Raw genomic sequence first — 27,227 nt, 5'->3', positions numbered from 1 at the left:
CCCAAGCCTTGTTCAGTTACTAATATATAGAAGGGCTGCAACCAGAAGGCACCGTTCTTACAGTTTCAGTTCTGAAGTCAGTGTCTCCCGATTCTTAGTTTGGTTAATTTTGACACACTTGTGTTTGAGTCGACTTTGACCCACTGCTTTTTTCTGTCTGAGGTCTTAAAGTTGGAGGTTTCTTTTTTCTCTTAGTGGTTTGCGTGGGAAGCCAAGCTGTGGTGTTCTTAACTACCTTTTAACGAGCATATTTGTTCTACCTTGAAAGTAACCGGAAGGTCGCAGTGTAGAAACCACTAGTATGTGTTACTGAACGCAGTCTGCCCTTTTCACTGATGATAGACCTGAGGATGGCTCTTTTCTCTTGGTTGGCAGTGTGTTGAAACATGCTGGTTTTCTCATCTACATAATGGGAATTCTGTTGCCCGTTACTACGGAGGGGGAGATATTAAAGGAAATAATACAAATAAAGCTTTTATTTACAGTTCTAGTGCAGAATAGGTACTGAGTGAAGGTTTAGTGACTTCCTAGTCAGGTACCTCTGCTGTGTGGGCCCCAGGCCATAGCTACCCCCTTGGGCTTCTTTGTGCAGATGGGGAAGGGGTGCCCCGGGAAGACACGGCTCCGTGTTTGCATCTGGGATTGGAGCCTTCGGGTTGGGTTTCTGCCTCGGCCCCAGTTCGGAGCACAGAAGGCAGCGGCCGTAATGGGCCACCTTCAGGGCCGTGACGGTGTGTCTGTCACGGCCCATTCCTCTTGCTCACCCGGCAGACTGACCAGCCCATGTGGGTGGCTGCAGTGTAGACTGTCTTCGGCAGCAGGCTTTGGAAAGGACTTCTGGCCTGTGGGGACAACAGGCCAGCCAACCGGCTCCGGGCCCAGGAGAGCCCAGGACTGGAATCGTCCTTCTGCCCCGGAAGGCGGGGCTGGCGTGTGGGGTCTCTGGTCTGTCCTTGCCCTTGCTGGGCCAGACACTTGAATTCTGAAGAGTTACGTGCTGAAAACAAACATGAAGAAAGATTCATGACGAAGCTTTTCTTGTCATAAACTTTGTTTATATAAACTGTTGAAAAATTCATTCCCTGAATCTTCCATTTAGCTTGTTTTAATGTGAATACATTTACTTACTCTGCAGAAACTTATGTGTGATATTTAAGTCTTAAGGCAAAATGTTATGTATGTATTTGACTCATATTTTTACTTGACATCTAGTTCTCTTTTATCAAATTTCCAAATAAAAGTTGTGAAAGCTGCCTTGTATTTATAGTCCAAAGAAGATGACTCACATTATTCATTTTGTCATGTTCCACCTAAAACCATGCCCTGGAAGCCAGTAATAAGTAGGTTATTAAAAGTTTATTTTGGAAGATTTAGGCATTTTGCATGTAACAAGTTTGATTGTGATTCTTTAGAACATGGGTTTAATTTTTTCCTATTACATTTTCAAATGATAACGGCCTGAGCAAGTAGGGAGAATTTGTATTCAAATTTGTGTTCAAATTCAAAAGTATATATCAAATTGGTCATAGTGGGTTTTAGAATATTTGCATGTATTTTTTTAGCTCCGTGTTTTGGTTGTAAAGTATGTTTTATATACCGCACATAAACCAGTAGGCACGCTTGCCCGTAGCTTTGTTTGGTGAACAGAGTGACTCTGACAGGGACTGTTGGAGCCAAGTGGCGTCCAGCCAAGTGGCGTGCTGGGTTAGGAGTGGGGGGAACAGAGCTGACCTGAAATGGGACAGGCCCCCGAGAGAGATGTGGGCATGTGTCAGGGGTGGTCGGAGAGAATGGTAGGAAGACATGTGAAGGGTTCTGGGGTCCTTTTGTGGCCACTTAAGTTAGGTGCTTTCACTAGACTCCCTTCCCGTATGAGGAAACTTACATAATTGTCCCCACATCACACAGTTGATAAGCGGTAGAAGCCAGGATTCAGGGTTTGCCGGTGGAGGCCCAGAGCCCGTCCTCTTAATCTACATGTGAACCAGGCTTAGAGTCAGTGTCCGAGGAAAGCCTCCACGCAGCTGGAGGCGGTCTGTCAGTGCGCCCGGCTCACGGGACACTTCTTCTCCAGAAGGTGGTGGGTGTGGGGGGCTCGCCGAACAAGGCTCCGCACCGCACGCCGCCGAGCACATACTGCACCTTAAGAAGAGAGAACGATTATGGAGGGCATGCAGGGTCATTGTCTTCAGTGGGCTGGTGGCGCAGAACGGTGCTTTAAGAAAGGAAGAGACAGGGTGAAACCAAAAAGTGTTTTGTTTTGCTTTGTTGTAACTCAAAGACAAAAACATCCTAAAAAAGAAAAGGAGTCACACAGAGTTTCAGAATGAGAGCAAGATGTTAAGGTGATATGAAAATTCTTACAATGGCACAAATTTAAATCTAGATTCTTGTGAATTTGGTCACAAACACAAATGGCGTAAGTGCCGCGTCAAGTGCTGAGGCTGTAGATGGCATGTGTATGGCGTGAATTCACACGACTCCGTGGTTGGCTTTCATTTTTTCCAAGCTAGTGGACATTTAAGAATAGGGGACTTGTACACGGTATTGAAATGCTTTGGAACGAATGTCACATCCTCCCTTCCTGTGAAATGACAGCTCTCATGTCACCTCAGTCAGGTCTTAAGCGAGGGGCTCCCCTCTCTCTGTTGGGACGCACGCACGGTGCTTGGTGGCTGTGCTTTCCGGAGTGGGGGGGTGCGTGCCGGTTCCGCAGATCACCACGAGAGAGATTGGCCGGCTCTGCCCCCCTGCGCTACCAAGGTCATCTCTTCAGGAGAGTTTTGAGCCTGGAGACGGTGAGCAAGAAGAATTGTGAGGGTAGGTATTTAAATACATTCGAGAATGTTCGCTGTAACAGAACAGCAAGGGGCTTCCAGCTCAGCAGGGCGCACACAGTGGTCACTGCACGTCTCTCCTGAAGCACTTTCCTGGGTCGGTCATGCTAAATGCAACTTGACTTACATTTTTGTCCTTAATCATTTAAGCAAGAACTTTTTCGTTTTTGCTTTTTAAGAAAGAATTCTCCTCCTTCAAATATTCGAGTCTAGCTTTGTGTTCTGGTCTGTTTCTAATCAGACCACCTCCTTAAAACTCTCATTTTCTTTAGACTCTCCAGACCCGTTTTCTGTATCACTTTTCAATGGTTCACTGAACTGACTGATCTTTTAAAATTCTCTCCAAGTCTGAGATTGGATGAAATCCTGTTTTTTGCATTCAGTCTAATTTAGTTTAGCAAAATGATCAGTTTACTTCTGTTTTCATAAGTTCTTTTTCAAAATATGAGGTTGAAGTGATGGATTCCATTGCTACACTGGATACCCGTGGTTTGTAATTGGCCAAATTTCTTAATATGTATCATTGAGAAATCACTGATTTGCCAGTTAAATGGTACACCGGGAGAGGGTTCTAGAGACCTGATTTTTTAAATGTTTGTTTATTTTTGAGAAAGAGAGAGAGAGAGAGAGAACAGAGGGAGACAGAGAACCCCAAGGAGGCTCCACAGTGACAGCGCAGAGCCTGACATGGGGCTCGAACTCGTGAACTGTGAGATCATGACCTGAGCTGAAACCAAGAGTCGGACCAACTGAGCCACCCAGGTTCCCCAACTTAACTAGATTTTATGAAGTAGATTAATTCATACCCTTTAAGTGTCCACCTAATTGGCATATAAATGACAGTGAACTTTGTAAAAGGAATTTGATAAGTGAGGAAAAGAAGACTAAAAGGAGATTGGAGCCATTCAGTAAGATAATATTCCTATTTCATTTTACGTAAAAATCTATAATAACGTGTACCTATATAAAAGTATGTAGAAGCCCTACTCTCTTACATTACTCTAGATGATGGGCGCCCAGCGGCTCAGACAGTGAAGCAGGTGACTCTTGGTCTCGGGGTCAGGAGTTTGAGCCCCACTTTGGGCATAGAGATTACTTTAAAAACATTACTTGAGATGATTGCCCTTGAGAAATTGTCAAGTGTGTTATGTTTATAGCATGCAAACAGCCTTTTGTGCATGCTCGTGATCTGTGTAAAATTGGTCTCCATACGGAGAGCTTGTGGGATGTTAGTGGCTTTTATGATAGACAACGTGATACTTCCTTAACCAGCTTTATTTATGTGAAGATATTAAATGTTGAGTAGTAGCTCGTTAACTATAACCGGTAAGATTGTGGAATCTTAGAGTAATGGTAAAGTCAAGGACAAGTATACCCTGTGACGATCCACAGATAACTGAATGCCAGAGGCTGGTGACTGTTTAGAATCATTAAAAATCATCAGCCTTGATTTAAATTAAGCAATAATCCAATTATCTGCTTTTTAAAAATGTACCTTTGGTACCCATGCAGAGTCAGATGTCCTATTTTACAGGTACATTTTAAAGAATTCATTGTCTGTATGTTTTAAAGTGAGGCATTTATTTGACTAATGTCCAGATCTACCAGTGCAGCTCTTTGAGATTTCCCTGCTATGAAAACCTGCATGGAACTCCTAGGAAATGCCTCGAGGTGGGTGGAGAAAATGGCCTCCTGATCACCAGAGATGATACGTGTTAGAGGACTGTGCTGACCCCCTTCTTGGCAGTGGGGGAGACTGTTTGGAAGCAGGCGGAGAGAGGCACATGGAGCTGCCATCACGTTTGCTGGCCTCATGCAGTCTCTGTTGGGGCCTCCTAACCCGTGGGGAAGAGAGAGGGTTACCGAGAAAAATGACAGGCAGAGAGTGGATGTGATGAGGTAAAAGGACCAGTAAAGGGTAGATCGGTGTAAGGTTTTTAACTTCAAAAAGCAAAGGGCGTGGAGCCAAGTGGCAGAGCTGACCATAGCTTTAGGAGCCACTAATTCCTGCTTCCTGCTTCCTGCTTCCCGCTTCCTGACTGTAGCTCATCAGCTTTGAATCCTGCTTTTCACCTTCTGAGTGAACGGAGGGATGGAGAATAAGGGCGAAAGTCCAGCGGACGTGGATTTGCATCCCGGCGCTGTCACTTACTGCTTGCGCCATCTTGATGGGCTGCAGGAGCGACCAGTGTCTTCACCTGGAAAATGGGAATAGCAGTTAACATTGAACTTACAGTAGGCTTGCTGTGAAGATTAACACAGTCCACGTAACGTGGTTGTGCATAGTTAAAAATTACTCAAGATACATCGCGCTTGGTATCTGTCAGGTGTATAAGAGGTAAGTAAGTGTGATCTGATCTGATATTTTACATTTTAAGCAGTTGATAGTAACAGGTAGCCACTCTCCCTTTAAAATAATATATATATACACACACACACACAAATATATATATATATACACAAATATATATATATATTTGTAAGTTTATTAGAGAGAGTGAGAGTGAGAGAGAGAGAGAGAGCGCACACATGCACAAGTGGGGATGGGCAGAGGGAGGAGGAGAGAGAAGTCCAAGCAGGCTCTGAGCTGTCAGCACAGAACCCGACATGGGGCTCTAACCCACAAACCTTGAGATCATGACCTGAGCTGAAGTCAGATGTTTAACTGACTGAGTCACTCAGGCACCCTTAAAATAATTTATGCTCAAATACAGGTCATTGGCTCTCATCCCAGTCATGCGTTATTTTCTGGCTTTTAGATTCTTACACATTTCTCTAGTATAGATGGTAGACTGTTAAATAAGGTTTTCTTCTTTTACAGAGTGAAATTTTTTTTGATTCTTCTGAAAGGTCTTGACGGTTATAAGATGGAAATTATTTGTTAACCTGAAGTGATTATATATGGACTGAGAGTATACTAAAATATATCAAACAATAAAACAGCAACAAAGCCCAAAGACAGAGCAGTGGATGGCGTAAATGACAGAGACTGTGTTTCACTCATTACTCTCAACCTCCTATCCCAGATTATCATTATTTAAACCAAAATTGCTTTTTTTTTCCATTTGGAAATGTAGGTAAATTAGGAAAAGATGGCCACAGGATAAGAGAATAGTAAAAAGCAAAAAAGCATAATAATCCAAGACCAATATAACTAATTCTCTGGAAACTTGGGGTTTTTTTCTGTACATAGTTTATGTCTTGATTGATTTGATAATGAAGTTCCTGGAAAATAGTAATATGGAAGCAGCCATTTTTTTGCTTTAAAAATATGGGCCTGTCTAGTTCATATTATTCAAAGTCGCAAGTAAACAATATATGGGAACTATGAAGATAAAAGTATTTGTGAAATAGAAAAACTAACTCGGGGCGGCTGGGTGACTCAGTCGCTTGAGCGCCTGACTCTTGATTTTGGCTGAGGTCATGATCTCATGGTTAGTGGGTTCGAGCCCCACATCGGGCTCTGCGCTGACAGCACGGAGCCTGCTTGGGATTCTGTCTCTTCTCCCGTCTCTGCCTTTCCCCTGCTTAGGCACACGTGTGCTCTCTCTCAAATAAATAAACGTTAAAAAAAAACAAGAATAGTTAATTCAGTGTGAACGTCCAACCAGGTTGCAAGTGACAATAGCTTGCAGTTATCACGTGTCTTGTAGTTTGTCCTTCTGAAGTCTTGTTAGACCCAGTGACGTACTACATAGGGCACTTCTCAATCTGGGTGGCTTTGGGACTTTGCTCTCAATGGAGTGTGCCACTGGTGTCGAGTCAGCTAATGGCCTCTGTCGTGCTCTGATGGGGAAAGCTAAACTATTTTCTAAATAATGTTAAAACTCAGAATTAACCTGGACAAGGCAGCAACATTTGGCAAATGGAACAATAGATATTGGCTGATAAATCGTCTTTCTTTATGTTGAGTCTCAAATAAGCACCCTGTGTAGGAATCTCCCAGTCCCCAAATACAGAAGCAAAACTGTGAGGTCGCTTATTCTGGAATTGAGGTATGTGTTTATATATTAATGTGCTGCCCTATACAATCTGTAGCATTTTCAAAGTATCCATTTCTTCATTCCTTTATTGGAGACAACCCAGCTAATCATGTTGAAAGGTGGATCTATAGAGTTTCTTCATTTTTCAATAGCTTGAGGATCAGAAGTTTTTATAATGTCTCTGTTTTAGATAAAGGAATTCCTTCCTGTCTTCTTTGCTTCATGTTAGAGGTTCTCTTTGTGCAGTGATTGGAGAATATACAGAAACTCAAGGCTGTTGAGTTCCCTTGACCTGGTCTTAGGGCACAAATAACAGATATTTTTAAAATTCTACTAGGAGTTTTTGAAGTAATCGTTTGGGAAAGTGAAGCTCATTTGAATTCTGGAAGTTACTAAGATTTTAGTGTAAATACTGAGCCTAATGTTCTGTTATTTTACCCAACAGACTAACTTGTAGAGTAAGAGGATATTGTTAAAGAACATACAGGAAAAAGTTGGCATGTGAGTGTCTTTGCTGCCAGCTTCTCTGTGACATGAGTTGTTGGATATTGGTGCTTACAGATAGAAGCGGCCATGTTCAACTTTGTTTTCAGTGATTATTTGTAGAATTTTGGAAACATTGCTTGGCTTTGGAGTAGAGAGACTGAGAAAGAGATTCAGTTATTTACATTTAACAAAAAAATAAATGCCTGTTTTATTTCTTCTCCTGACAAGTGTTGGAATATTATTTTTGTCTTTCCCACTGATTTCTAAATACTTCTGGTTACTCTTTTGCCACAGTAATTTTATGACTCATAAGAGGAATATTTGTGTGAAAGATTAAAATGCTAATTCTTTAAAAATGATATCCATAAACTACCATATATAGGCAGCATCAGTGAAATAAAAAGAATCCTGCAACAATAAAGAGTTTTCCAAAATATTTATTCTTTTAATCAGTAAGATAAGGAGGTGGCAAAACTTCAATTAGGTTAAAGTTGGGGGGTTTTTTTTCAACTTTTTTTTTTTTTTTTAATGTAGACTCCACACTGGGTGTGGCTTGAACTCCTAACCCTGAGATTGTGAGTTGAGCTGAGATCAAGAGTTAGATGCTTCACCAGCTGAGCCACCCAGGCGCCCTTCATTGCATCTTTGAGACCCAGGTTTATTTCCTGATCAACCTGACTCTTTTTGCATTGTGTATGAATTTTAGTAAAGTAAATACATTACTGGAACAAAATCGCACAACTGTTCCAGGAAAGAGTAGGGAACTGACTTTTTTAAAAAGTACCTACCCTACTTTACGTCAAGTTCTTCTTGTAAACCTCTCCCATTGAATGGAATGTTCATCTCCCACTTTGTGGATAAGGAAAGGAAGTTTCACGCAGAGTAAGGAACTTGCACAAGGTTAGAAGGTTAATACAAGATCCAGCAGGGTTGACTGTAGGTCCATCTGAATCTCGAACCCTTTTATGCTTCTCTCTAAACTAGGCTGTCTTTCTAGAGTGTTAATATAGAGCTGAAATCATACTTAATTGCATTTTTATGCGTCAAGGGTGTTTTGTTTTTGTTTTTTTACTAACCAACCAAATTGCACTGTTGCTGTGTTGGTGATGTTTGAGCTAATGGTAGGTCGTTCTATAAGAGTTTAGTGAACACAGGTGAGCCTTATTAGTTTTTTGTGTTATGAATGAGTGGTTCTTAATTTGTGGCGGGAGGGGGGACCTACTGGGTCTGGACCTGAGGCTCCACGTTTCTAACACGTTTGCAAGTAGTGTCCATGCTGCCGGTTCATGGGCTGCACAGAACAGAGGCTCTAGAATGGTGAACTTGAGACCACGGAAGTATTATTAAGGTCTACTTTGTTACTTCTGTGTTCATATTATTCCTACTTTCTGTTGGAATAAAAGCTACACAAGTGATAGATAGGAATCCATCAGTTCATATGAGAGCTTATTTAATATAAAAATTCTGTAAAAATGGTACCAACTTTTTTTAATGTTTGCTTATTTATTTAGAGAGAGAGAGCGCGAGCGTGCATGAGTGGGGTAGGGGCAGAGTGAGGAGGAGGGAGAGGGAGTTCCAAGCAGGCTCCACACCGTCAGCACAGAGCCTGATATGGGGCTCAAACCCATGAACTGTGAGATCATGACCTGAGCCGAGATCAAGAGTTGGATGCTTCACCAAGTGAGCCACTCAGGCACCCCAGTGGTACCAACTTTTAAAAAACCTATGATTTATAAAAGCACAGACTAAAGAGCCAAGAGATTGTGACTTGATCAAGACCAATCAATTATTCTTTCCACAGGTAGGTTTTTAATCATTTTCGCTCAACAGACTTTGGTTGTGTAGTGTGGCTGTGCTCAGCTGTGGGGATACCAAGACGAAGAAATCAGGGTGTTTGTTTAAGACTCAGGGCCTGATGGGGGAGGCGGGGGTGGGGGGGGAGGCGAGTGAGTGGTGCACTGCGTGCAGGTGAGCAGCCTGGCTTTGGGCTTGGTAGTGTCTCTAGTCGTTGGGCACGAGAATCTTCCAGCGGCCTCTAGGAGCACATCCGAACTTGAAGGAGAAAAAGAAACGGCTCGTCACCACCCTTGCGTTTACTTTTGTGAAACAGATTTTAATCGGTATATTTATAGTCTTTTTAGCTTCTAGGCCTGTACCCAAAAATGATAGTTTTGACCGCGTGACCTAGGGCTGTGTGCTTTAAGTCCACTGTTGCTGTAGATACCAGAAGGGAAATTCTATTTCTTTTACCAAAACTTGATTTTATAAGCTGTTTTCCTCAACCAATACATTTATAAATACTTGTCCCACATTTAGATTATTGAAGGCACACAAAAAGTTAGTGACAATAATACTTAATGATTGTACATGACAGTTTTTTTGAGTGTGTCCACCTAAGAATCTTTCTCGTGTGGACAAGATTTTATCAGGGATCGTCTAGGGTTTAGAAGACCAGGTATAGGGATTTCAGACGCGTATGTCTATGGAAGACTCCTTTGGATACAGAACTGCTGAAGAGTTAGGGGTGAATATATTTCAGTTCCCACATATTCTGAAAACCTCAAGTCTGCAGAGCAGAGTGTTGCACACTAGGCCTAGTGCTAGTTTCTAATAAATGTTGCCATGTTTTTTCTCGTCCACCTTGCAGAATTGAGCACACTTGCTTATAGAAACAAAATAAAACTCTTTTTCTGTGTTCTGGGGCAGAATGATGTATCTTCCCATGCCACTGACTGGCCTCTAGCTAAACTCAGTGTAAAAGAGTAAATACAAGACAGTGTGCAGTATAAACCTCCAAGAAATCTAAACGAGTGCAATTTCTTTTTTTTTTTTTTTAAAGTTTGTTTATTTGAGAGAGACAGAGACTGTGCAAGTGGCAGAGGGGCAGAGAGAGGGGGACAGAGACTCCCGAATAGGCTCCGTGCTGCGCCACCACACGGGTGAAGGCCAGCTGGGAGGCTGCCGCTGAAGTACCACCCCATCCCGGAGATGTGAAAGTCTGCGTGCCAGTTTGGTTTCAGGGGCAAGTGCAGCTGGTGGTACTTTAAAGTAGAATCCAGGGGCGCCTGGGTGGTTCAGTCGGTCCAGCGTCCGACTTCGGCTCAGGTCACGATCTCACGGTTTGTGAGTTCGAGTCCCGGATCGGGCTCTGTGCAGACAGCCCGGAGCCTGCAGCCTGCTTCGGATTCTGTGTCTCCCTCCCTCTATGCCCCTCCCCCACTTGTGTGCTGTCTCCCTTTATCTCTCTCTCTCTCTCTCTCTCTCTCTCTCTCAAAAATAAACATTAAAAAAAAATTTTTTTTTTAAGTAGAAGCCACTCAGATTATGGGAACATGTTTTGTAAAGTGTGTCGTGTCCACTTGGTGGAGAAGAGAGAGAGGCTGGCGCCTCGGGTGAAGCGCGAAAGGTGTGGGAGCCGTCGTGCACATGGCACTGGCGCCTGCAGAAGAAAGCGTGTGACCGGTGCTGGCGGGCACGCATCCTGGGCGGCCTGTCTGTGCCATCGTGTCCTCATCTGTAAGGTGGGGGAAATGATAGTTCCTGTACTGCGGGGCTGGTAAAGGAGTTAACACGCACTTGCAAAGAGCGTCGAATGCCCCCACGTAAAGTAAGAGTTTGTGAGCTGTCCTAAGTGCCAGCTTAGGACCAGAATCCGGAACTCACAGAGGTCAGCAGCAGATTCCTTGTAGAGGCCATGGCGTCTTTTACAGCGGCTCCTCCTACGTTCTGAGGAAATGACTTCTTGAGAATTCTGTACTTTGAACCACTCATCAGGGTGTGGTTAGTGAATTTTCTGAGTCGTGGGTGTCAACTCTACCCCTGAATCGTGGGGCAGGCCAGTAGGACAGGTTGCTCTTCAGCTTGCGGGGTGGCTTATCCAGACTTTCTTGTTTGATAAGACATTGCAAATGGCAGTCATTACTAATGCAAAAGTGGATGTTGAGTCACCATCCGTGTTAGGACCTGGAGTGTTTTATTCCTAAAATAGTGCAGGAAGTTATATTGCTGTAGCAGATAAGTTATCGTTCAACCAGTAGTAAATCCTACCTAAAAATTTATTTTCCCCAAGGATAAGTAACTCTGATTTATGAATTATTTTAACAGTAGCCTAACACTCTTCTTCCTCTTGCTTATCCCAGTTTGGATTTCTCACCTTTAGGGTGCCCGGCTGGCTCAGTCGCGAGTCTTGATTCTTGGGGTCGTAAGTTGGGTGTAGAGCTTACTTAAAAAAAAATTCTCACCCTCCTTACATCTTATTAAAATGCTGACATCTTTCTGCCTTCTTGATTAGTGCTTATTTTTTTTTATTTCCCCTTCTTCCCCAAAAGACTTCGGTGCAGTGGTCAGGTGTGATAGGTTGAAAAGCTCCCATATCTTCCCTGTGTCTGAGGGCCTGTCTTCAGCACACGTGAACATGACCTAGCATGAAAATGTTTATTGTCCACTCAGACTCGTTTCGAGGTTCTCCCTGAGCTTGGAGAATTGGTATCACCCTGGAGCACTGGTAATTTGTGTTAGGTATTATGCGTGCAGCCCTCTCCTGGTTGGACCGATGAAAGCTGTTTGGTCAAGTCTTGACCGTCAAAACCATGCCCCACGTACCTCTGCCCTCCACCCAGTCCCACTGACTGGGATGCTCCTCCCCGGCTCATGACAGACTTCAGCTCACACCCTGTTGGACTCTCTGCTTCCTCCGAGCAGCCCATGTTGGCCCATGTGTCTAAAAGACCCTTTCCAGGGGTTTTGCATCTGTGTTGCTTTATGTCTTTTTGCTCAGTGCACTCATTAGCCAGCACTCTTCTGTCCATATCTGTCTGTCCTCCCGGCTAGAACAGAAGCTCCACGAGACAGGGATTGGTCTGCTCACAGCTGTACATCTCCAGTCCCAGAAGTGTGTCTGGATGTAGTAGGACGTTGGTAACTATCTCTGTGTCTTGGTTTAAGTCATGCTGGATAATGGAGAGGTTGAACTTACACGGAAAAAACACTGTTTCATGAGCGTAAATCAAGGATTTTAATTGAATTCCATGTTGATTAGTTTCAGACATTTATTCCCCTTTCTGAGTAGAGGGCCCTCGGCCCTCTGCTAGACAATAGAATAGAAAAATGCACTGTGTGCACAGAAACGGACACTGCTGTGTGCAGGCACTTCCCCGTCTGGCCTGGACAGAAACGCACAGCCAGTTAGACCCAGATGACGAGTGAGGGCTCTTCATTTTCACCGGGACAGAAAAGCTTTCTCAGCCAGACATGGTGTCGGGCCAAGTCACCAGTGAGAATCCGGGGATCTCATCTACTCGTCTCACCTCCAGGATCCCCGCTCTTCAGTTCCACGTAGTTATCACAGGCAGAAGACCTGTGAGCTGCTTCTCCTTAATAGTTGTTGGAGCCATTCAGGTTTTTCACGTGTTTACAGGAAGAGCACCACTCAGGACTTGTTTGGTCCTGGTGGACATAGCCGCTCGCGTCGCCCTCTCCCGGCAAAGGTGGTGCCTTTCCCAGACCTGCAGCGCTTGATGGTGGGGGCTCTGAGCCGCCCACGGTACCTGCTAGTGGGCACTTGGGGTGTAGAGGTGCCGCCTGACCAGCCCTCAGCGGTTGTAAGTGTCCCCAGGCCGGCACCATCAGTGCCCTATGGGCGAACCTTCTGAACCTGGACTCCTAAGAGTGGGGCTTCCCTGGTGATTTTGATCACAGATTTAAGATCATCTGATTTAAATAAAATAAAATTTGGCTACTTACATTTGCTTCATTTCGTGTGCTCCATATTGAAGAAATTTATAACACATTAAATCAGAATATAAATTGAACTCAAAGATCATTCTAAATTTATTTTGATCAATTCCTGTGGTTTTCTCTTAAGAATGTAGTTTTGTGGGAAACCCAGATTTCCCCTTGGACTCAGTACTTTACTGTGCCTTAAGGTTAGCCCAAACACATGTTTGAGTCAAACTTTTAGGAGCCTGTGTAACCAGTGACTCAGTCTGTCGCTCTTGCTCTCTTTGCTTTTCATGGTTTTTTTTTTTTTTTCAATTTTTTTTTAACGTTTATTTATTTTTGAGACAGAGAGAGACAGAGCATGAATGGGGGGAGGGTCAGAGAGAGAGGGAGACACAGAATCAGAAGCAGGCTCCAGGTTCTGAGCTGTCAGCACAGCACAGAGCCCGACGCGGGGCTCGAACTCACGGACCGCAAGATCACGACCCGAGCCGAAGTCGGACGCTCATCCGACTGAGCCACCCAGGCGCCCCTTTCATGGTTATTCAACAGTTAGCTTATTAGTTTAGCAGAATGACTTAGAATCCTGCATTAAGGATCAAGTCACTGGATTTCTTCTAAGGACTACTTTAACTAAAAATCTCTGTGCGCGCGTGTGTGTGTGTGTGCGCGCGCGCGTGTGTGTGTGTAGCCCAGATCTGACTATATGTCTGTATATATTTGAAGGGCAGAGGGAGAAAAAAAGAGAATCCCAAGCAGGCTCCATGCTCAGCATGGAGACCAACATGGGACCCGATCCCACAACTCTGGGGTCATGACTTGAGCCAAAATCAGGAGTTGGACGTTCAACTGACGGGGCTACCCAGCACCCCGATATATTGTTTTCTTTCATTCACATTTAAGGTTGAAGATCTGTTTCTTGTCTGTTATCTTTTTCTGCTACTAAGGATTCAGTTGTGGTACAACCCTATTTGAAGGTAATCTTTGCTCATCTGTGCCTTTGCCTTTGATTAGTACCTTTCTCGGTATCTATTTTGAACCATCTCTTTCCATGTAACATCATATTTACCCAGAATGTTAAATGAAAAATACAGATGAATATATAAAGCGTTATTTTCTTTTCTGTTTTGCACATTAGCATGCTTCTAAAATTAATTGTGCAGTAATTTTTAAACATTTTTAATGTTTATTTTTGAGAGACAGAGCGCTTGCATGGGAGGGGGCAGAGAGGGGGACAGAGGATCTGAAGCGGGCTCCGTGCTGTCAGCACCGAGCCTGATGTGGGACTCGAACTCACAAACTGCGCGATCATGACCTGAGCTAAAGACGGCCATTTAACTGACTGAGCCCAGGCGCCCCCAGTACTTGTATTTCATAGGCACCTTCCTCAAGTAGAAATAGGTGTGAGAATCGGCAGCAGTCAGTAGTTTGCACTGGGATTGCTTCTCCTCTGTACCTTCGTGTCTAAAATGAGGGCCATCAGAGGTTCAGTTTTGATTGTTGATGGTGCATAAGAATGGTATCAGTGAGAAGTTTCCTGAACTTAATTTTTGAAGTTTGCTGTTTTTAGTGAAATACTAAACATTTATTGATTTACATATAACAAATAATATTTACATATAATAAATATGGTAAGTACTTAATGATTTAACTTGGATATAAAGCGATAAAGTCACTATTTCCATTTTGCAAATTTAACGTATGGAAATGCATAAGTCTTGGGAAATAGGTTTTATGTCTTTGGGAAGGAGCATATTGTATGGTTTAAAAGCGGAAGCTCTCAAGTCAGAGATCTGAGTTCAGATTTTACCTTGAGCAAGTTTACGGTCGACCTTGGGTGGATGACATCTCCAAATGTCCCTGTGTTTCATCTGTGTGACCGTGTCCTTACTGGCGCTGCCGTGGCTGCCCCCAGCGTTTGTGCGTTACGCTGACAAAATTGAAAAACGCCTGTGGCCCCTAAACTTGTGAAAAGCGAGAAGTGACTTCTGATGCAGGCATGCCTCATTTTAACGTGTTGTACTTCACCGGGCTTCTCACACGCTGTGTTTGTTACAGACTGAATGTTTGTGGCCACCCTGCGTCAGTCAAGTCTGTCACACGTTTTCCTGGCAGCATTTGCTCACATCGTGTCTCTGTCGCATTTTGGCAGTTCTCATAACATTTCAGACTTTTTCATTACTATATTTGTTAACGGCGATTGGTAATCCGAGATCTTTGATGTTACTGTTAGAACCGTTTTAGGTGCTGTGAACCATGCACACGTAAGACGGCGAACATAATCAGCAAACCCTGTGTTGTGTCTGCCCCACTGACGGCAGCTCCCCTCGGCCTTCCTCTTCCCTGAGACACAGCAGTAGGGACATTGGGCCCATTAGTGCCCCTACAGTGGCCTCCCAGTGTGCAAGTGAAAGGAAGAGTCACACGTCTGTCACATTAAGTCAGAAGCTGGAGATGATCGAGCCCCGTGAGGAAGGCACGTGAAAGCTGAGACAGGCCAGGAGCCGGGACTCTCGTGCCAAATAGTCAGCCAAGTTGTGAGTGCAAAGAAGTTCTTGAAGGACCTGAAAAGTGCTTCTCCAGTGAACACATGAACAGGAAAGCCAAGCGGCCTCCACGCTGATCAGACCATTCCCAGTGTTCATGTGAGCCACAGCCTAATCCAGAGCAAGGCTTTGACTCTCTTCAATTCCGTGAAGGGTGACAGACATGAGGAAGCTTCAGAAGAAAAGTCTGAAGCGAGTGGAGGTTGGTTCGTGAGGTTTAAGGAGGGAAGGAGTCATTTCTACTTTCAAGTCTTTTATTATTTAAGAAATACATTTCACAAGGCAGTGGTTCTTCTGATTGAATCTGGGCAAAGTAAACTGAAAATCTCTGGCAAGTGTTTTTACCATTCTAGATGCCTTAAGAACAGTCGTGATTCATAGGAAGAAGTTAGAGAGCATCAGCATTAACGTGAGTTTGGAGGACATTGATTCCAGCCCTCAGGGATGACTCGCGGGGCCCAGAACATCCGGGGAGGAAGTTGCTGCCGACGTGGCGGACACAGCAAGAGGACTTGAATCACAAGTGGAGCCTGGAGATGGACTGACCTGCAGTTTCGGGATCAAACGTACACGGGTGAAGAGTTGGTTCGAACGGACGAGCAAAGGAAGTGGTTTCTTGAGATGGAATCTACTCCTGGTGGAGACGCTGCGAAGACTGTTGGGATGACAACACAGGATTCAGAATAGGGCACGAACTTAGTTAATATAGCAGCAGAGGGTTTGAGAGGATGGGCTCCACTTTCGAAAGAACTTCTGCTGTGGGTAAAATGCCGTCCGACAGCCTCCTGTGCTCCAGAGAAATCATTCATGAAAGGAAGAGTCAGTTGATACAGCCAACTTCATTGTTGAGAACATTTTGAGAACTTGCCATGGCCGTGCTGAGCACCCTGACCAGTCAGCAGCCCTCTGCACTGAGGCAGGACCTCCACAAGCAAAAAGGGCACAACTTGCTGAAAGCTCAGCTGATTCACGTTACCATTTTTTTAGGTATAAATATTTTTTAATTAAGGTATGCACATTGTTACTTTTATTAGAGATAACGCTATTTCTCACTACCGTAAACGTAACTTTACATGCACCAAGAAACCAAAAAATTCATTTGGCTCACTTTATTGTACTGGTCTCGAATGGAGCCCACGACGTCTCTGAAATATATATGAAGCATTAAAAAGAAAAAGATCTATGTGCTGTGTCAAGAAGAGATGCCAATAATATATTTAGTGAGTAAAGCCAGTATGGGACAGGTAGAGTATGACATGTGTGGGTATACATGTGTTATCAAAACACATGCATGAGGGAGAAATGCAGAACATATCACAAAACTGAAAACTGAAGTTGTTTAGTTTTTTCCCTGGTGAGTAGGACACAAAAAACTTAGGCTTTTTCTTTCCTATTTTTTTTTTTTTTTAATTTACTTATTTTTGAGAGAGTGAGCAGGGCAGGGGTGGGGGGGGGGGCGGAGAGAATCCCAAGCAGGCTCCATGCTGTCCATGTGAAGCCTGACGCCCAACACCGGGCTCAAACTCACAAATCGTGAGATCAAGACCTGGGCCAAAATCCAGAGTCGGACGCTTAACCGACTGAGCCACCCAGGCGTTCCTTAGTCTTTTTCCATTCTGCCTTTCTGTAGTTGTTAACATTAAAAAAAGAGTTGTAAAAATAAATACACTCAGGAAGAAAAAGTTTGCTTTAAGGAGCACAAAGTACTGAATTTAATAACGTCATTTTTGTTTATAAACCTATTAATTGAAGTGTATGTACTACATGATTTTAAGCTCATTTACAGAAGGTTCGGAATGTTCAAAGGGAGGCCCTCCATTCTTCCTCAGGTATTTACTGTGCAGGGTCTGCCGGCCTGTGCCCTAAAGGCTGGGTGAGCAGGTCACTGGCAGGACAGACAGATCATTGCAGCTCTGTCAGGTACATGGGAACGCAGCCTCGAAGAGAAAACTAATGTGTGTGGTCAGGGAAGGCTGATGGGAGGGGTGACATCTGAAGGAGGAAAGCCTGGTGGCTGTTCGATAGAAGACCCTGGAAATAGGGGGCGTGGTGAGAAGTTGGGCTCTGAAGGAGGCTCCCCAGTGGTGAAGAAGGAAGAGCTGCTGCCTCTGGGAGGCTGAGTTCTTAGCGATACCCCGGTGCAGACGGTGCAGACGAGGCGGAGACAGTGCAGTGGCGCCTGCCTGCCGGGTGGAGGGGACAGGGGAGGCAGGTGTGTGTCCAGGATGGTGCTCTTGGTGGAGAGCCATAACCGGTAGAAAAGGCAGAGGTACCTGCACGGGGGCAGGCTCGGGGACGGTGGCAGGGCCCATTGGGGGAGGTGTCCGGAACCATCCTGCGACTGCTGCTGACTTGTTCCTCTCTCGGCTGCTCAGGAACTTGGAAGGTCAAAAGCGATTTGCCACCGGGCCCTCTTCCCAAGAAAAGGTGGAGCCCAGCCATCGGGGTTCATTTGTGGAGGTTCTGCCTTCCCAGTAGTGGCGTCGAGCCCACCCGACAGTGACTGCCGCTGAGAAAAGCGGTTGGGTCTGTCGTGTTCACCGAGGTTACTTCCCACTCGCTCCCCTGCTGGTAGACACCGGCCCTGCCAGCAAGCTGCAGCCCTGGACGCGGCTGGCACTGGGTGCCCCAAGCCGGCGGGCGGGGCGGGGGGCCGTTTAGGAGTGCGTGCGACCCCATCAGTGCCCGGTGTCAGACACGAAGCCGACTGGCCTGTGGCGGGGGGGATGCACAGAGCCCCCTCAGGGTCACTCCTAGGGCTGGCCGGCACCTGCCAGGGCTGGTACGTGGAGGAAAAGAGGACTCAGGCCGTGCGGGGTGGAGTGAGCTGTGTGATGTGGTAGCACACGGAGCCCTGTCGTGGTTCAGTGTTGCCGCTGGAGTGGGGTCCGCGCCGCTGCTGTGGGGGTTCGGGGAGCGCACAGGCACCATCCACTTGGAATGGCCCTCAGTTCCGCCCATCCGCACCTGTACCTCGTGGAATTCCAGCCAGCGCTCCAACTCCCGTCTCCACCTGACTCACCTCCCCGGATCCTGGGGTAGGCGCGCAGGTGGGCCCAGAGGTACCTGGAACTCACAGGTCTGCCCTGGGCCCCCTCTTCCTGCTGCAGCCCTCACAGCCCAGCCGTCCTGTAGCTTCCTCCCCCCAGGAAGGTGCAGGAATCTCCCAGCTCCCTTCCCGGGTGCTGCTCCCTCTCTCCATAGCTTTCAGATGGGAGACCCTGCCCCCTTCTTCGCCCACCTCCCCCAGCCACTTCTGAGTTGCTGAAGCGGCACCTTTTCCTGACACTTGTGGACTGCAGTGCCCCTCGTCGAAGAGCCTTGTAGTCATTTATTAATTAGTAGTTTGTATAAAGAAGTGGAGACGGGTCAGGAATCGGGATACAGGTTTCCTTTTCTCCTCTGAACGTATGCTCAATTCTGTGACGTTTTGTTTTTAAATATGCACTCCCCCCACCCACCCCCCCCTTGTTTTTTTGTTTCTACCAAGTAAAAAAACCAACGGTGATTTTTTTTTCTTTCTGTATTTATAGGTCCTCTGCCTGACGGATGGGAACAAGCCATGACTCAGGATGGAGAAATCTACTATATAAACCATAAGAACAAGACCACCTCTTGGCTAGACCCGAGGCTTGACCCTCGTTTTGGTAAAGGTTCAACTCAAAACCTTTTTTAGATATTTTTGATAACTGTGTGTGTGTGTGTGTGTGTGTGTGTGTGAATTTGGGAACATCCCCTGAAATAAAATTGCGTTGCTTTCTAGTATTGAATAGGAAGACTGCCCAGCCAGCTTTTCCAGTCCTGCTTTTATACCTCCTTACATATGTTCACTCTGCACCTGACACATGCAGGTGTGAGTCTGCTCTGCAGCCTGGGCGCCTGGGCTGGGGGTGGGGTGGGACGGCTTGTGGCAGCTTACTAACCAGAGTCCTGCTCCTTTCACCCTTTGAGCGACGCGGTGAGTGTGCGTAAAATGGTCTTTCTAACTGCAGTGCTAGTCAGGCTGCCACACTGCTCTAAGGCCTGGGATGCCGGCTTTGGTCCTGACCCAGTGTCTGCTTCTGTGCACCTGCAGCGAGGAGTGGCCTGTGCCGGAGGCTGTCTGGTTTTCTGTCCTCCACTGGGCTGGAGCTGTCACCCTGGGGAGGCGCCAGTGAAGGCATTTTCTCTGTTGTTCTCCCCCTGACTGGCTTTCTTTTTTTTAAGGAAGGTTCCTTAGTTTTTTATTCAGGAAACAAAAAAGCAAAGCCGTGTTCCCTTCTAAATCACCCTCTGCACAAAGGAACACTCCCCTCCCAAATGCACACATTCACATTCTGATAATCATATACAACCTCTTTAGTGCCTTTTTATCCCGTGTTTTTCCGCTGTTCTATTATTTCAGTGGGGTTTCTGAGACACTCTTCCAAAGCCACGGAAAACTGAATCTAAAAAGGAGCAAAGCATTGTGGTTTTGAAGTTTGCATTTTGGGCTGGATACAGCTAAATGAAAACAACGTGCAGATCATCGAGTAGGTCAGACTGAGGAGTGTGGGGCTTTTGAAGCTCTGCGGGGTTGACCTAACAACAACTGTGGAGACTCTTACGGGAAGGAGGAATTAACTCTGTGAATGCCTTCAAAACACAATCCTGGGGGGAAAAGAAACTCTGCCCAGAGCTTCTTGGGTAAAATTGCTTCCCTCTCAGAAACATTGTGAACGGTTTGGCTATGTCTGTATGTATACCTTCAGAAACCTCCAACATCTGGGTTCCCCCCAAGCTGACTGGTCATTGGTGGGCTAGTTGGGACCCCCTGTTCACACGAAGCCAAGGTGGATCAGAGAACAGACTGTCCTTTTGACAGATAGCCGCTTGGCTTCAATGTTAGACTTTTGAGCTTCAAAGTCTGTTTGGGTGTTAAAAAAGTAATGTGGCATGTTAATAATTTGCACCTTCAGGTTTTATTTAATACTTCAGTAAGCCTTGTGGTTGAAATAGGAAACCAAGTAAGGTAGAGAATTTTAATAAATGTTGCCATTTGTACGGACTGGAGCAATAACAGCCATGTTTCCTTAAGTCATATTTAATGAAATGGATTCAGCTTGTCCACATTTTGGAGATTTTTTTTTTTAAGTGGTCTGTGGTTCCCCCCCACCCCCACCCCCCCAACATAAGGTTATGAAAGATGATAATTAACTCTTGGCTAACTCCAGAAATCAGGAATTGGGACAAAGTTGTTGTTGTTGTTGTTTTTGCTTTGTTTTTTTCTGTAAGTGCTTTCAGTTAAAATAGTGAAATAAAGCAACTTGACCGTGACCCTAGGTAGAGCCATTGATTATGCACAGAGCTTGGTCTTTTGTTTCGAGTAAGGAAGAGTACTGAAAACAATTCTCCCACCCTGCCTTCAGCACATGCATACGCACATTCAATTGCATATTCCAAAGAAAAGTTCCATAAAATTCTCTTACTGCCCATAGTTTCCCTGTGTGGGCCCACTGTGTGTGTGTCTTCCAGACAGGCTTGATAGCCTGCCAGAGCTTTTTATTTTGTGGCCTGACTTTTAATCTGTTCCAGACCTTTTCAATCAGAGCCCCAGTGTAACAGGGGGGCGGGGGCTTCTCCAGGCTGGGGCTCTGGCGGTTAGAGCCCGGCTGCTGAGTGCAGGGGTGCTCATGAAGTCTGAGGTTCGAGACAGGAGTGGGTTTTATCTCTGCCAGAAAAATACAGATTGTCCGCTTTCTGACCCTTTGAGCTGTGCACGTACAAACGGTGGGTTCTTGTTTTCATGGTTGTGAGGTTGCTTTCCTGTACTCCCCAAATCTGTATTATTTACCTGTGTTTAGCTTGGGTCAAGTTAATCTTCTCTTGTGACGTTGTGGAATAGAAGGATCCACCTCTGTGTAAGCTGTGTGAGCTTGACATCCCTTCCCTTCTTCAGACACCAGCCTCTTACATTTTAGAATCCTGTGTCCGTCCTCCTTCCTGCAGAAAGTTAATAAATTATCCATATGACTTTAGGAAATTAAAGAGTAATTTGTGGATTGCTTTTCTTTCATCCGATTTTCTTTAACATTTAAAAACTATACATTTTTGACATTTACGTTATTTTAGAGAATTTACTAGTAATTTGTAACAAATCATGAAGTGACATCACTGACCATAAGGATTCCCTGATACTTACTGGCTTTGAGAAAAGAAGGGGTTTTGTTTGTTTTTAAGGATTCCTGTCAGGAATTTTGAATTAATCCAATTAGGAATTGGTGCCTGAATATTATGTAGGCTGTTACATTACTTCATATAATGACTCTTTCCTGGAGATTTTAAATATGTAAATGTATTGTAAACATGAAGAGTCTCAAGTTTTAAACATTTCCTTGTTATGTAATAGTCCTATGAATAGTGTCTGGTAAAAACCCTAATGAAAACACACAAAAATATCATTTCTTTTTAGAATGAAAGATCTCCAAAACACTAATAATCAGGGGACTCATCTTTTGTGTAATGTTACTGTCCTTACTGTTTATATAAAAGGACATATTAAATAATGTTAGCAATTTGTGTTTCTGGAAATAGGTGCTGATGGTACCACTGGAAAAAAACATGTTTGGTGTAAATGGAACATTGGAACTAGAGATTTGGGCTAAAAAATACATCTTTTGAGTCTTAAACGATGTAATGAACAATCTGGTGTGGCAAAAACAGAATAGTCTTTAATTCCTAACCGTTCTGTGCATAGAAATTCCGTGCACAGAAATGTCAAAGGTAATTAAAACCCAGATGTTGATTTTGGTTCTTTGTTTCAGTTTCCCAAAACTTGGTGTGCGTGTGTGTGTGTGTGTGTGTGTGTGTGTGTGTGTGTGTGAGAGAGAGAGAGAGAGAGAGGGAATTTCCTAAAATAAAGATAACTAAAATGAAAAAAGGAAGAATAGATAATTTATTAAGACTCATAGCCAAAGTTAAGCACGTATTTCTTTTTTATTTATTTTATTTTATTTTAATGTTTTATTTATTTTTGAGACTGAGAGAGACAGAGCATGAGCAGGGAAGGGGCAGAGAGAGAGGGAGACAGAGAATCTGAAGCAGGCTCCAGGCTCTGAGCTGTCAGCACAGAGCCGGACATGGGGCTTGAACTCACAAGCCACGAGATCATGACCTGAGCCGAAGTCGGACGCTTAACCAACTGAGCCACCGAGGCGCCCCAAGCACATATTTCTTAATCAAGGTTAAATCTTTGCATCAATAATGAGGGGTTTATTAAAAATTTTAACTTTTTAGATATACATTAACCTTTTCTTTTTAACACCAAATATTCTCGATAGCTGTTGTAATAAGTGAAGTGGTACTTTACTTTTGATGAAAATGTACCTAATGACCAACTGAATACCTAAGTCTGCTCTAGTGGACACAGGAAAATGCACTGAAGGCCGTGGACACTGAACTGTATCTCCGTGAATGGAGTCTTGGGTGGATAGAATGTCAACATCTAACCATTTGAATTTTACTAAAACAAGTGTCTGGATAATCATGCGTTGAAGTAGTTTTTTTCCTTACACTCTTTTAAATCTTTCCTGGTGATCCCAAATTGTACCTACTGGGTTGTAGACTGCATTATTCACTCCTTAGGAGAGAGGGAAAAAGATAATTCATTGTATTTTAGGTAAGAAGAACTGTTGCTAATGAAAAAAGTTTAAGGGATAAACCTCCCAAAATTTGGCCCTGGAAAGAAATTTATAATGCCTCTAACCTGCATTTGTCAAGATGTAGCTGGGCGGTGAAAAGCGGTATTCTGGGGCTGGGGGCGCTCAGCATCCCTGGCCCTCACTCACCAGTGCCACTCAGTCGCTGTTGACTCCCCACACCAACACATACGTGCTTAAAAAAAAATAATGGGGGAAGACATACGAAGAATTGCTCAAAATAGGCGTTCCTCTGAGACGTAGGGAAACTGTGACCTGTCCAAGGTTCTATAGTTCTGTGACAGAACTGGAATCTGAACTTGATCTTTTCAGACCTAGAAGTGTTTTGAAATTTAGATTTCATGCAGTTACTGTTTTAGGAACAGCCCTAATTCATCAACACTGATACGTGGACATTTCAGAGGGAAGAAGGTGACAATGGTTAATGCATTTCTATTGTGACTCACCTTGAGGAAATTACTCGGAGGTTTCCAGTTACAGAAGAGATGGCCTGATGGCAGCGGTGTGTGAAGCCGTCCGGATGGATTATCATGCCACCTCTATCATGTCCTTAAGAGCCTGTCTTCCAGCCTCAGTTTTGACCTTTCCCTAGAGTAGGAGCTTAGCAGTTGGTTCTATTTAAGGAAAGTTCCAATGACCAGAAAGTATGTGTCCCTTCATTACCTAGAAATTTACTTCCCGTCAGATTTGTGGATACAGTTCAATCCCAGAAGCATTCTCTGTCCTACTGTGGCTTGTCCATTTTTTTTTTTTTTCGTGCACTAAGAGTTCTGGGATCTCAACCAGGTCGCTCCCCTTCTCTGGACACCATTTTACTACTGACTCTTTAAATGTAACACGCAAGGTAGTCTTTTTTTATGTGTGCGTGTTCCACTGAGAAAGATAATTAGGGTGTGTCTCAACTTTTGTATGCCTTCCAAACATCCTGTTTTCACATCCACAGAAGGACAGAAGGTAGCTAGCCTCCCGCTTACTGTGTAGTGGTTATTCCGTAATGTGCTGAGTTCAGGTGAGCTCTGATGCAGAAGATGTTACCTGCTCAATTGGGAATCGAGATCTGAGCTTTTCTGGTACCACAGAATAACCCAACTCACTCGGAAGAGTACCTGACTTCTCTTGACTTACATGTGATGAGATTATACTGGATGCTTTTTGAGAATTATTTCTGGCGCTTAATTAAAATTTAATAAAGGATGCTAGATTGTGGGTTCTTCAGTGACTGTTTTGGACCCTTGCTTAAGGCTACTCCCCAGCAGCCTTACAGACTCGAGCCCATGAGGTTTCAGAGACACTTCTGGACTTTTTATTGCATCATCTCAGTTTAGCGCTTGGCCCTCCGGTCACAGCTGGGAAGTACTTTTGAAGAGGAGACAGAGAAATCTTTAGCCCTTAACCTAAAGACGAGCCTGATCCCGTGGTGCGTATGCCCAGGAAACAGACCTGATTGGGGGGGGGGGGGGCGGGCGTTCTGCGTCGAACAGTTTGGTCCTCACTCAGTCTCTGGATGCAGAGGAGTTTAAAAATGCTTACATTAGCAGGGTTCAGCTTGGCTGCCTTAAAGATGGTGCATCTTTGGTATGCTTTGTTTCTAAAATGGAGAACTCCTGTAAAGCTGCTCTGATAGAAAAGGCAAAAGCCTGATGGAAGCTGATGTGAAGTAATATCCCAGGCTGTGTACATAGTGAAGTCTGACTTAAAACACAGTTCGAGATTGTTAGCAATTATTACCCTTATTTTATGCTTTTTTTTAACTTAAGTAAGCACTTAGTGAAATGAATATCTGTTTTTTGAAATGAGTGTTTTAACGCCGAAGATTATAGAATATCAAAATAATTTCAGTACCGGAGTTTTGCTGTTTATTTGTGTACATGTGGTTTGTTTTATCATGTTTGGTTTTTGCTTTTTAATGTTACATTCAGGAGGATGGTGCCCAAAAACTTGATCCATGATGATAAAAGCAGTCTCACCAACGGTGAGCACACGTGTGTTAGTGAGTTTGCATGTAGTTTGTATTTGATGGTGGTTTACATATGCAATCACATAGTGAAGAAACATCTTTTTTTTTACGGGAGTTATCCATGTGGAATTTTTAAAACTTAAAATCTTTATAAAAAAAATGTTTTCCTTTTAATGTTTACTCATTTTTTGAGAGCTAGAGAGAGAGCTTCAGCGGGGGAGGGGCAGAGAGTGAGAGGGGCAGATGCAGAATCCGAAGCAGGCTCCAGGCTTCGAGCTGTCGGCACAGAGCCCAGTGCAAGGCTCAACTCACGAACCGGAACCGTGAGATCACGACGCAAGCTGAAGTCAAACGTTTAACCGACTGAGCCACCCAGGAGCCCCTTTCATGCCAGTCTCTTGATAGATGTTTGAAAGAAGTTGAATTGACCTAAATAATGGTTTGTTGTCAGTATTTTTTAAACAGTTTAGAGATTTAAAGTCTTAAACCCAGTTTTGGAGGCCTGTGGGTTGATGTTTGGGAAAGGAGCAAAGTACAGAGTGTGAGAGGGAGGGACTGAGGGATGAGGGACTCCCCACCCCCTGCCTGTGATGAGACCTGGGCCCTGGGGCTCAGAGCCTGCAGCCAAGCCCTGAGCTGGGGCCTGGAGCCGGGGTCTGGAGGAGGTGAGCTGCTGTCACCTAAAAAAACCACAGTGAGATGCCGGCTGGTAGCCGGTCAGACTGCTAAAATCAAGGACAGACTGTGCAAGAGTTGACCGGAATATGGAGCAGTTGGAACCCTCACTGGGTGCTGAGGGGACTGAAAACTGATATAGCCGTTTTGGAAAACGTTGTTGGCAGATCCTTGAGTTGGACACACAGTCGCACTAGGGCCTCGCAGGTCCTTTCCTAGGTGTTTATGCAGAAGGAGTGGAAACCGTGCATCTGCACAGACATCTGAACACGAGTACTCAGCAGTGTCCTTCACAGCAGCCGAGAAGTGGAAATGACACAGGTGCCCGACAGTTGATGAACGGATGAAAAGGGTGCTACATCCGCATGGTGGAATGTTACTCGGCAGCCAAAAGACAGGAGATGCTGCTACACGCTGGTACACGCTGCAAAGATGGTTGAACCTTGAACACGTGCACGGTGGAACCCGCCAGTCCCAGAGGCCACGTACTGTTTTACTCTGTTCTGTCCAGGATCAGCACATCTACAGACGGAAATCTGTCACCGTCTCCCGGAGTTGGGGGCACAGGAAGTGTAGTGCTGAGGATACCCACTCTCTTTCAGGGGATGAAAATGTTCTGAAATTGGTGATGGCTACACAATTCTGTGAATCTATACAAACTGTTAAAAGGGTGACATAGGTCAGTAAAACTTATTTTTTAAGATTTTATTTTTTTTTTAAGTCTACTTATTTTTGAGAGAGAGACAGCATGAGCAGGGGAGGGGCAGAGAGAGAGGGAGAGGGTCATTCCCAAGCCGGCTTGGAGCTGTCGGCCCAGAGCCCTACATGAGACTCAAGCTCGGGAACTGTGAGATCCTGACTTGAGCCAAAACCAAGTCAGACACTTAACCGACTGAGCCACCCAGGCCCCCAAGATTTTATTTTTAAGTAATCTCTACACCCAACATGGGGCTGGAACCCATAATCCCAAGGTCAAGAGTTGGTCGCTCTACCGACTGAGGCATCCAGGCACCCCAGTAAAGCTTACTTTTTAAGAAATCATTCCTGGCACAGCACTGCCATTTCAGTACATAGCTTAATCAAGAGCATTCATTTCTTTTAACAAGTCTATTATTTTATAGTCTTGAGTATCCTTGTAGATATGTGCAAAACCTAAAATTTGTTTTTAAATGTTAAGAACAAACTAATATGTAGGCATGCAGTGTCTGAGACTTGGTAAAATATTAGACAAAGTAACACGTACCTTCTTGAGTCATGAGGGACTGGGTGTAAGTTAACGTTTTAAAAGTTCAGACACTGGTTCCAATTTTAAATTTATGCTTAATGAAGGCATCACTAGGACTGAATGT

General features: G+C 44.5%; 1 protein-coding gene across 8 annotated transcripts in view; it reads left to right on the top strand.

The window, feature by feature from the left end:
• The window catches only part of YAP1 (Yes1 associated transcriptional regulator), a 111,194-nt gene that overhangs the window by 55,934 nt on the left and 28,033 nt on the right, over nt 1–27,227 (top strand). For 4 of the 8 annotated variants that reach the window (XM_053204194.1, XM_053204198.1, XM_053204200.1 and 1 more), the window contains exon 4: nt 19,104–19,223. In XM_053204194.1, the coding sequence (XP_053060169.1) occupies nt 19,104–19,223 (120 nt within the window). The remainder of the gene's footprint in view (nt 1–19,103; nt 19,224–27,227) is intronic. The other 4 variants (XM_053204195.1, XM_053204199.1, XM_053204201.1 and 1 more) reach the window with 1 other exon arrangement.

The sequence above is a fragment of the Acinonyx jubatus genome, chromosome D1, assembly GCF_027475565.1.
Source record: "Acinonyx jubatus isolate Ajub_Pintada_27869175 chromosome D1, VMU_Ajub_asm_v1.0, whole genome shotgun sequence".
In the NCBI taxonomy this organism is placed as follows: domain Eukaryota; kingdom Metazoa; phylum Chordata; class Mammalia; order Carnivora; family Felidae; genus Acinonyx; species Acinonyx jubatus.
The sequence above is the reverse complement of the archived record's forward strand: the minus strand, read 5'-3'. Positions and strand labels throughout refer to the sequence as shown.